This window comes from Ipomoea nil, unplaced genomic scaffold (genome assembly GCF_001879475.1).
Source record: "Ipomoea nil cultivar Tokyo-kokei standard unplaced genomic scaffold, Asagao_1.1 scaffold1834, whole genome shotgun sequence".
Classification (NCBI taxonomy): domain Eukaryota; kingdom Viridiplantae; phylum Streptophyta; class Magnoliopsida; order Solanales; family Convolvulaceae; genus Ipomoea; species Ipomoea nil.
Window position 1 is genome coordinate 1261308 of NW_017618262.1, and position 11193 is coordinate 1272500.

General features: G+C 36.0%; 1 protein-coding gene across 1 annotated transcript; it reads right to left on the reverse strand.

Annotated features, from left to right (window-relative positions):
• Positions 1-2444: 2444 nt before the first annotated feature.
• On the reverse strand, positions 2445-6793 carry LOC109192965 (GTPase LSG1-2). The gene is made up of 7 exons (XM_019343693.1): positions 6382-6793; positions 5746-5847; positions 5580-5666; positions 4923-5016; positions 4290-4346; positions 3932-4011; positions 2445-3833 (listed from the first exon to the last, which is right to left on the reverse strand). Exons 1-7 carry the CDS (start codon positions 6603-6605, stop codon positions 2669-2671), a joined length of 1809 nt encoding a protein of 602 aa, XP_019199238.1. The 5' UTR covers positions 6606-6793; the 3' UTR covers positions 2445-2668.
• Between the last annotated feature and the right edge of the window lie 4400 nt (positions 6794-11193).

The following is an 11193-nucleotide window of genomic DNA, read 5'->3' on the forward strand; positions in this document are numbered from 1 at the left end:
TGCAATTCAACCATGGGAGGGAATTGCAACTCGCTCAAACCAAACACTGTAATTGAAGTGGCCAAAGAATTGTGGTGGAATTGCAATGTAATTCATGTCAACCAAATAGGTTGTAAGGCAAGGTATTTTCCTAAATCATCTTTGGTGGTTTGGGTTTCAAGGACCTACATGCTTTCAATTTGACTATGTTAGGTAAACAAGTCTAGGTGTTTCCTAACAAAGCCTCAAGGTAGCAAGAGTTTATAAGGCAAGGTATTTCCCTAAATCCTCTTTTATTGATGCTTATGTGGGTAACTTCTAAGTTGGTGTAGTATTATGGTTGCTCATGATCTGGTCTGTAGGGGGTGAGGCGAAGAATTGGAAACCGTAAGAATATTGTGTACGAAACAATAATGTTCCTCTTTTATTGATGCTTATCAGTTGGTAAGTCTACTTTAATTTGGGGACATCCTTGGTTTCCTGATGATCCTAGTCCTATGATTCAAACCACTATGCTCTATGAGTTGAGTGGTTCTATGGTTTCTGGTTTAATTGACCAGGAGACTAATACGTGAGACCTTTTTATCTTGGTTGATATTTTCATCCTTGATGATGTGAATCGTATCTCTAGGATCCCCATTAGCCCTAACTATGAGGATTCTTGGTATTGGCAGGGAGACCCGATGGGTTGCTGTAAAGAGTGTTATAGACACATTATTGGTGATTTTGATGATCGACCCGAAAACTTTGATAAATGGATTCCCTTTGGAAAATTAAAGTTACCCCCAAGTGGAGGACTTTCTTATGGAGAGCGCTCAAATGATATCTTTCCCACTACTACGAACTTGCTTTTAAAGAGGGTTGAAGTGGACCCATCATGTCCAATGTGTGGCCTTGATCATCAATCACTCCTCTTGTGTGACTATTATCAACTTGTTTTGAATGAATCCACCATACCTATCTCTAGTATAACTGGCAACACTTTTCCTATGTGGTTTAGAAATGTAATGGATTGTTTGTATGAAGAAAATATTGGTTTGATTGTGGCAGTGTTGTATCACGTTTGGAGAGCAAGAAATTCAACGGTGTGAGAGGGCTGCTTACTGTTGCCAAGAAGGGTTTGGTCGGCAACAAGTTATACCTTACATGCATGGAAACAGGTTCATCACTGTCATGCGCTGACTGCTCCTGCTCAGTCGATCCCTCTTCTGCCCAAATGCTACTTCGAGGCCGCTTATCACCATTCAACGAAGAGGCCCTCATTTGGTACAGTCTTGTTCTCGTTGGACGGAGGCTTCACGGCAGCATATAGTGGGCTGCTCCCGGGTTGCTTCTCGTCGCTTATGGCGGAGTCTTTGACTTGCAAGGAGGTGTTGTCTTGGCTTAAAGATCGAGGTGTGTAATCTGTAGAGCTTCTCACTGACTGTTCCGAGCTCCGAAGCTGTTTATCATTCGCTCAAGTTGCTATCTTTTCTTATGTTGGTTTAACCATTGACGATTGCAGGGCTTTTATGTCTATGTTTAATCAATGCTTTGTTAGTTTAGTGCCTAGATCGACTAATTTAATTGCTCATACTCTTGCATTTGCAACATTCGCTTAGACTTGCACTTTATACTGGGACTCTGTTTCTTTTGACTCTATATCTGCTTTATTATACTAATCCATGCTGGGTTTTTTGCTTTCAAAAAAAAAGGTTGTAAGGGATTTTGCGCCACTCTGAAGTGCTTGGAATAGCTGTTTGTGACCAAAAGTCAAAAATTCTGAACATGTTTGGGTGAACAAGAAATTTTCCGGCAGTATTTTTTTTAATTAGTTGGAGTGTATAAGCAGAATTCAAACAATATTTCTGCCTTTACTAAAAAAAATTGTCTTTCAAATTGGACACGTGGCCTGACGGCAGGATCAAAATATCAGAGAATGTTCCCGGCCCAAACATTATGAACAAGTCGGGAAATGTTTCTGAAAAAAAAAAATAAATAAAGCGTTACATCACACAAAAGTGACACAACTCAGATCATTTTTTTTTTTAAACAAAAAACATCAGTTGGTGCGTACCCAGTAGGCCAGTAGGGTTAAAGCAGTACATTAGGATAAGGTATCTACCTGCTTTACCACATAAGCTATCAAATACTATTAATACACTATCATATTATGTAATTAGTAATTTTGATTTGTGAATTTATCAAACTCACAAATTAATCACTCATATTAGATCACAAAAAATAATTTAACATTTGGTACAAGTAGCACTTTATGCTTGGAAAAATAATACCCGATCCTGTCTTGCCACTTCAGGATAACTAATTTCTCATCTTTGGCAACTGGCAAGCAAACTCACAGATATTATATATATATATATATATATATATATATATATATATATATATATATATATATATATATATATATATATCTTTAACTATTTAAGGCTTCAAAATCCCTCCCTCCAGGAGTCCAGGGGGAAAGAGAGAACTAACAGACTTCCATACCAAATGTAAAGATTGCTCTGAAAAGCATTGTATTATCTATTCATTTCACTTAACAAATCATAAATATGATGACAAACAAACGACCTACAACAAAACTGTCAACTACCAGGTGAAGTCAACTGCTACAGGCGGCAGCAGGTCTACGTGGTTTTTCTTTTGTTTCGATTCAATCAACAAGAAATATCTCTTGATAATAGGTTCAGATGTTTAACGGGCCTGTATTAACTGGCTTTTGGAGAACCCTTACAGCTGGCATGCCATCACCGCCGTCGTTCTGGACTCTCCAGCTGCGGTCTTTCTTCTTCTGTGGCTTCTTATGCTGTTTATGGGGTGCCCTTGTTGGCTTCTTTTTAACAGTTGCTTTACTAGAAGCAGCTAGCCCATTAGTGATGTCGAATGTGTTTAGATCATTCAGAATGTGGTCAAGGCTTGGTGCATCTTCTAGTTCACTTACTGAAGGGTCTTCAACATCAGAGGAATCATGGTCTGACAGGCTGGGTCCAGCATCATCAACGTCGTCATCTGTATCAGCAGCGTCCTCTTCACCATCTTCTTCCTCGTTCGGCATTCCAGGTGGCATTTCAAAGTGGGGAAGCTTCCCGTCAACATAGTCCTTCAAAATTTGGCGGGCGGCTCTAGTTTCATCAGGCAGTCCACTTGCAGCAACATATCCCCGGGATGCACAATAGGCTCTCAAAAGTTCTGATGCCAAAGGTGGACGTGATTGTGGTTCATATGGCTTTGGCTTGGGCAAAGAAATTTTATAGACATCCTCTATAACTTTTCTAGGAACTCGGTTTGCCACAACCTGAATAGCCTCCCGGTGCTCAGTCATGCGATCAATTGGCAAAACCCCAGAAGCAATCATCTCAAATCTTGAGCTTGTGAAGGATGGAAACACTAGACCAGGGCAATCACACAGTGTAAGTCTGTCAGATATTATCAATGTCTGGAAATGCTTTGTCTTTCCAGGAGTGGAAGTTACACCAGCCCGCTTCTCCCCTACCAAAGCATTAATGGTTGAACTTTTACCAACATTGGGATACCCTACAAATCCAACCATTACACTCTTAGGTTGTGCATTTCCTGCCAAGTTCTCATCAGCAAGGTGACCATCCAAGGGGACAGGAAGACTGGACCTTAAACCATTCCTAGTAAGGACTATATTCTCTGCTTCAGAAAGTAATCGAGCCAATAGCTCCTCTCTGCCATATATTCTTGTCTCGGCATCATCTGACTCTTGCAAATCATCTTGAATCTTCAAGACACTAATTTTTTTTCCTTCAAGAGCTGCAGTAGCAGCCTTTGCAGACCAAAATACAAAGAGAATGCCATGAAGGCGAAAGTATTCAGCCCATTTCTTTCTGCAAGAGGGGGAGGGGGGTAATTAAAGCAAACCATACACATAAAAACGAGAAAACTAGCTGGCTGCTAATAGTATAGATATCGATGTGAAAATTACCTGATGGATAAAGGTAAAAGATCTGCTTTATTTACTAGAAGCATTGTTTTTTTGTGTTCATCCACTTCTTGTGCATATGCCTGCAAATTGATGAAGTAAACATCAAATCCACACAGCAGTCAGCTTCAATAACAAAACAATAAAGCAAGGAACTTGCCATTAAAGTAAACAATCCTTTTTAAAATATTAACTCTTTTGTTTTTCTCCCTTATAGATATCATGCTCTCAAGTGGCAAAGAATTTGGTGGAATAAGTGAAAAGACAAAACGCAGTAAAGCTAATTCCACCTGATACTTGGTCAGAAACATTAAACATAAAAACTCAAAAAGCTTTTCTAGACAGAAAACTTAGAAATTACCTCAAGGTCGGGACAGCGGTAAAAGAGGGGGTCCCGAGCATCAACCACCATCACAAGCTGGGGCAAGGAAAAGAAAGTTAATGGGTGATCTCAACATTATGAACCAATAAACATACTGCTTAAGACTATCTACTGAGTTCTCATATATATGTGTCAAAATGAGATTTCCACATATTCAAGATAAATACCCTGAGTAGTCAAATGTTTTGTCTGAGGCAAATTATATCCTTGAAAACAAAATTTAAAATGAAGTTGTGCCATGAAGTCCTTTTATTGACCACCAGAGCTTTTTCATCCAACCAAAGAAGGATGAACCTGGTGGACAAGACACCTATTCAGCAGGATAAGGGAATGAAGATATATGTGCGCACTTTAAATGTAATCTAACACTCACCCCCTCCCCAAACAACTACTTCCAATGTCAAACAAGGGATCAATAAAGCATACAACAATATCGAATAGTAAGCAGATAATATTAGGTGATTTCAAGATCCAACAGATAAAATGCAACATCTTAATTACTTAAATGCCCAACAACAACAATCACACCAGTATGCAGAGTAGGCAAATCAGCAAATGTATGAAGAGAGATAGAGAGAAACACAAAAGAGAAAGGAAAAACCATTATCTCACCAAATCACAACGTTCAACCACTCTCCAAAGCTGTCTCCAAATATCAAGGTTTTTCTCAAATGGAGTTAGGACAAGATTCTCATTCTCCTCAAGTCTGCAGAAATAAAAATATCATGGTTTTAAATACCTTTTAATATGGTAATACACCAAAGATCTAATAGGTGACATTGAATGTTAATCATAGACAGAGGATAATGTGAGCTTTCTTGTGCCTAGAATCATCAGCAAAAAAGGGTATAGCAAATCCTTTCACTAATACACATGTAAAATAATACATTGCTTGGAATATTGCTTCAAGGTGCATCCCTTGAAGCATATCTATAAGGTAGGCATGACTAAAAATGCAAAATAAATGTCATTAGATTTGGCACGGCAATAGAAAATAGATAATGGAAATCTAGTTTGGCCTATGGTATCCCAAAAAAAAAAAGAATAATTATACGGCATTGGATTCATTGCGGGAAGAGACTGCAAAAACCCAGGAAAAATTAACCATACAAGTATTGGCATACTGGTGGAGTTGGCAGCAGAGTAACAAGCATTGTAGAATAAATCATCTCTAAGCACACACATACACCATAGAAATGTAGTGATATTACATGAAGTAAAGATAGATCCAGAAATGTGCCAGTACGCATTTAATATCTGCAAACTAACCTCGCAAGGCTCCTCCGCCAAATTAGAAAAGCTTGCCTTTCATTGGTATCAAGCTCTTCAACAGACATTCTAGAATTCCATGGTGGCCTGTAAAAAAAGTAATACGATCAAAACCAATACCAAACGACATATAACTCAGTAGATTCAGAGAGATGAAAATACTTGCCTCCGTGGAACATGAAGACTGCTAGCATGCAATTCCTCCTCTCTCTTTTGCATCTCCCTCCTTTGCTCAGGTGTAACCTCACTATTGCTGGAGCCAGAGTCCCTATCATGACAATGCCAAGACAAGTCCATTAAATGATTTGTGTGGGTGTGTGTTCCTTCATTCCATTCTATTTCTGTAGCAGTTTAAAGCAAAAATAGCTATGTCTATTCCTCTAGCTCTCCTATCAATACCATAAAAGTAAATTGAATAGAAACCTCATCCTACATTAACATCAACACTAAGCACCTTTCAGTAAAATAATAGAATTGGCTGACAATAAACTAAAATAATATATGTTCAATTGTTTACTCCTTTCTGACTTTATAGTACTCAGAAGGAGGGTTGAGCTCATGAGCTGATAAAGACTAAATCCTTACTTTGCAAACACAATGTTTAGTTAAAGTTAGCTAAGGTGAGCTGAAAATGAACTTCTATTCAGCTTAAAGCAACAACAAGAATTTTAATATGATACATTTACTCGTTTCTATCATCTCAGTGCAATAAACTTTGTTCAGACTTCACAACCAGAATTAACAGAGGTACTGAAAATAACAAAAATAAATAAATAAATAAAAGATAGTGAAAATTGTTTACAAATTGATGAGAAGGTTAACGGGAGGATGGCGGTCGGAGAAGAGGCGCTGTGCCTCATCGGCCTGATCGATGACGGCGTCGATGTCGTTGACCTCGGTGACGGACTCGAGAACCTTTTTGTGCTGGTTCCGGTAAAACCGACCTTTCTCTTTGGTCTGCTGGATCATCTGGTTGTGGTGCTTCACCAGAGCCCGCCCTAACCCCGTCTTCTCCCCCTTCCCCATTATCCTATACCAGAAATGCCTCTATAGAGCTCTCTGTCTATCTCTATACCTCTCTCAATGTGTTTGTGTTTTTTCTGATTTTCAATCTTTCCGAGTAGTGGCGGTAGAGAAATTGGGAACGCCTTCGAGACGAGGGGAAACAACGGCTGACCGGGACAAGGAAGAAAGAAAAAGATGAAAACCGGTCCGAGTCGGCGAGACGGGCTGCGGAACAGAAAACAATTTTGCTTTCTATACTGGGCTGGGCCTCATCAATAATTTTCAGTATTTTCAACTTTTATGGCCCAATTTTATTTTTTTTTAAAGAAAGATTATAAATTAAATAACATTCAAAAGATTATATATTTTGAAATTAAATAACTCAAAAGATGATACGAATTAATTTCACACTGAATTATAAAACTAATTTTCTCCTAGACATGAATACCTATCTAATTGTTGTGAGTAATTACTTATCAATGATATTGATGTTATATTATGTGTAGTATTGAAGTGTCTAGTTCAACTGAATTACGTGTTAACATACAACTATTGCACGTCATTTTTGCTTAGAGTGGAATAATTTGGATGTTAACCTTAGAATATTTTTTGTCTGTAACAATAAATTTTCTCTCAAAAATATTGGACTGACATTATTGCAATTTGCCCACTTTGCATCCTCATCTCTAACTCACTCTCTCCAATCAGTTTTGCTCCACACTAGCTGCGTTTGGAAGGAAAATGATTAGTAATATGTGATGTGACTATTATCGCTTGAAGTTATATATTTTAGGTCTGTTTGGTTCATAGGCATGGACGGAGCCAAAGGGGCTGGGGCAGCTGCCCTCACCCCACTCCCACCCCATCACATATATAACTTTTGTATGTATATATGTATATATAATACAATTTTTAGTATTAGTATAAAAAACAGATTAATGTTACCAAGAAGTGAGTTATATTAGTTAGCAAAACATATGTTTGGTTATAATGAAGATTATGGATTCAAATCTTGGCTTCAACACAATCATGTTTTTAATAGTTTTTTTTAATATTTAATACACACACATAACATTCTTTTATATTAATAATGAGATGTGTAATTTATAATGTGTTTTTTATTCAAATTATTTTATCAAATTAATTATGTTTCATATTTTGTTATGAATATTTTTATAAAGTTTCGATAAGCTTTATTTTTTGCTCATATCCAACAATATTTATATCTATATTTCTTAGATATTTTTTTTTCAAACTATCTCTTTTGTTTTAACGTTTCGCCTTCACTGGAAAAAATTTCTGGATTCGTCGTTGCTATTTCGCGCCCCCTCAATGGAATTCCTAGCTCCGTCCCTGTTCATAGGTTTACATATTAAGAATGAGAATAAAAATCATAGTTAGTATTTGGTTGACAACTTTTTAAAACATAATTATGAGATTTGATTACCTCTTCAATTAAAAACGAGTATGAGAGTATCATTCCATCTTATTGGTAATCTGATTTTTAATAAGTTTGGATTAGTGCTTTTAGATTTTTGTTTTTGATTTTTTTTTTCAATATCGGTGTTTTGGATGTCATTATATTAAGATCAATTGCCTTGATTTTCAATTTTTGTATTTTTAAAACCTTTATTCTCAGTCATACATAACCCAACATCAATATTGATAATCATTTCAGTTCCACCCTACTACCAAACAAGCAAAATACTTTCATCAAATTAAAATTCATTACTATTATTAAGTATTTGATTCCTATTCTGATTTCGACACTCATGTGCGAACGAAACACACTCTTAATTAGCTTTTCCCCCAATTAAGTAAGTGTTATAATTGTCATTTGATGTTATATATTCTGGGATGAGATCTGGTGCGAAAACTTGTTTAGGTGCGAACATTAGATTTAATCTTAACCGTTGATCCAATTTAGATCAACGGGTCAAATCAATGAAATTTTTTAAAAAAAAAAAACGCGCGTCTGAAAGGAAACCACGCACCTTAACCTTAAGCATTAAAATGTTGTACCTTAAATACACAAACCGCGCACCTTAAGCACACAAATCACGCACCTTAAGAACACAAACAACGCACCTAAAGTTTTAAAATGACGCACCTTAAGTATTATAACTAACGCACCTTAAGAAGGAAAACCACACACATAAAGCTTTGGACCAACGCACCTTAAGTTTCAACAATTGACACACCTTAAACACACAAACCACACACCTTAAGAAGGAAAATTACGCACCTTAAGAAGTAAAACCACGCACCTAAAGCTTTAGACAGACGCACCTTAAGTTTTAACAAAAACGCACCTTAAGTTCTCAACTGAAGAACCGACGCACCTTAAGAAGGAAAACCACGCACCTTAAGTTTTGTTGGATATTTCGTTGGTAAAGCCCAATGATAATCCTACAAAATAAGGATTATTATTTACAGAAAATTTGGGAAGGAAAGGGTGAAGAGATATGGTTCGGGTTGGTGTATAGTAGGGGGTTAGCACAAGTTGAGCGAATCACTCTTTCCTTAAAACCTTATTTGCTACCTCCCACAAGTGCTAGGAGCGTTGTAGCCTAGGTTTCCCAGGATAAAATGTGCTACGATTTAATGTTTGAGCACCCAAACAAAGAACCCGGCGAACTAGAGCAACGGGATGAACACAATTAGGCTAAGAAAATAGTAGAAGCAGAGAGTTTAGGAGCTGAAAATAATATGATTTCCTTGTGTAAAAAATCAGCTGCCCAACTCTTTCTTATATAGGGTTGAAGGAGTAAATAGCTCCATTATGGCATTTAAAAATGACATAAAGCCACTTTTTGTAACCCCTGAAACAACATGACCATTATCTATAACTTAAATTCAAATATCTATAACTTAAATTCAAATATTAAAATTTGAAATTAACTATTGAATTTAGTCTCCCAACGGTGTGTATGCAGAAGGAAGGCACAATAACCCCCTGTTTCGGCCCTAAAACAGTCCGCGTACACAAGTTCAAGCTTGAATCAAACCTTTTCAATCTTAGTTTAAGATTTTATTTGCACTCTCTCCCCTTGCACATAGGAAAGAGGCTCTATACTATACAATTTAATAATTTTTAAAAGAGCTCTTATATAAATAATGGTGCAAATCAACTTCCCAAATCAATGTGGGACAAAAGCTTCACTTTTTCCCTTCATTTTCCAACTCAAATGGGTTTACTTTGAGAATCAATATCTCATTCACTCATTATCCATTTTGAGCGTACAATATATCAATCTCTTCGTCTCACTACGAAGAACCCGAATCCACTTTGACCTGACCCAAATCGGAAATGAACCCCACTAATATTTGTGCCATGAAATAGCCACTTAACATGCCATTTTAAGCTATTTTTTTCCAACAAGTTTGACCTAAACACAAAAATATCAAATTGCCACCGCATTTTTTTAATCTGTGTTCAATCTGGACGGTCCTTTTTAGTGAGATCAATGACTATTATTCAACCACATCTTTCACATGGGCACAATATCCACATATGATCCTATTTATATATATTCTTATTAGTTATTCCATCCATGAACTACTTTTACTCATATTTTAAATATAATTAAGAGACAATTTATTATTATGAAAATTTTAAAATGTTCCAAGTTACAATATTGTATGTGTTAGTATGATAATTTGTAAATTAATGCATTATTTTAATTTTTTTTGAGTAATGGGGGAAACTCACAATCACTATGCGAGATTGTACACTAGGTAAACTCTATATTGTAATTCTAACCAACAAACGACCACAATGAAATAACTAGTATAGGTTACTCATAACTAATCAATTGGTAAACTATTTTAATTTGTATATTGGCATATGTTGGATCATATCATTTTGGTATAAATAAAATTCTTAGAATTGGGGAACAGAGTTATAGAGAGGTTGAATATAATCCTTCTCAAATAAGGTGTCAAAGTCAGCTGTAACCTCATAACAAACTTGTGGCTAATATTGAAGCAAAATGTTAATCACAAAACGTGAAGAAATAAACGTGTGATTATGTGTGGGTCAAAACTTAAATTCAAGTTGTCCAAATTACTATTTAAAGGGATTGTGTAAGATCATTACATCTGAAGTTTCAAAGCTAATTATACCGACAAGACAAATAGGAAAGGTACATAAGGGAAATTCATACAAGGTTCATAAATAAAGGAGTAGGATTCCGAGAAGCTGCTCTAATCAAGTTTACAAATACCAAAAGTGTTAAAATTCTAAGCTATTATACAATTTTTGTAATTAAGGGGATTAACTCAAATTGTATTTTAGAACTTTTTCATAGAATTTTTACAAAGTTAATGTTTAAATAGGTGATAGATTTAGCTTAGTAATTATTGAAGTTTGTAATTGTAAAAAAAAAAACATGAATGTAGATTTCTAGTGAAAAACTTTGAGCGTTGTCTTCCTCAAAAAAAAATAAAATTGAGCGTTGTTCTGTAGATTAAGATGTATTTTCCAATTGCGATATCATTCTTTGGTGTCTTGATTATTCTGGTTAGCGTCATTCAAATTTGAGATAGTAAAAAGAGCAATGACTTGAATTGATACTTCAAATAATTTTATTTTACTATCTTACATTAT

Excerpts from the sequence above, each read along its gene's own strand:
- LOC109192965 (XM_019343693.1), bottom strand. The coding sequence starts at position 6,605 with ATGGGGAAGGGGGAGAAGACGGGGTTAGGGCGGGCTCTGGTGAAGCAC. Across the intron at positions 5,017-5,579 it reads TGGCGGAGGAGCCTTGCGAG|ACTTGAGGAGAATGAGAATC; the intron begins GTTAGTTTGCAG and ends TTATTTCTGCAG. Across the intron at positions 3,834-3,931 it reads CTTTTACCTTTATCCATCAG|AAAGAAATGGGCTGAATACT; the intron begins GTAATTTTCACA and ends CCCCTCTTGCAG.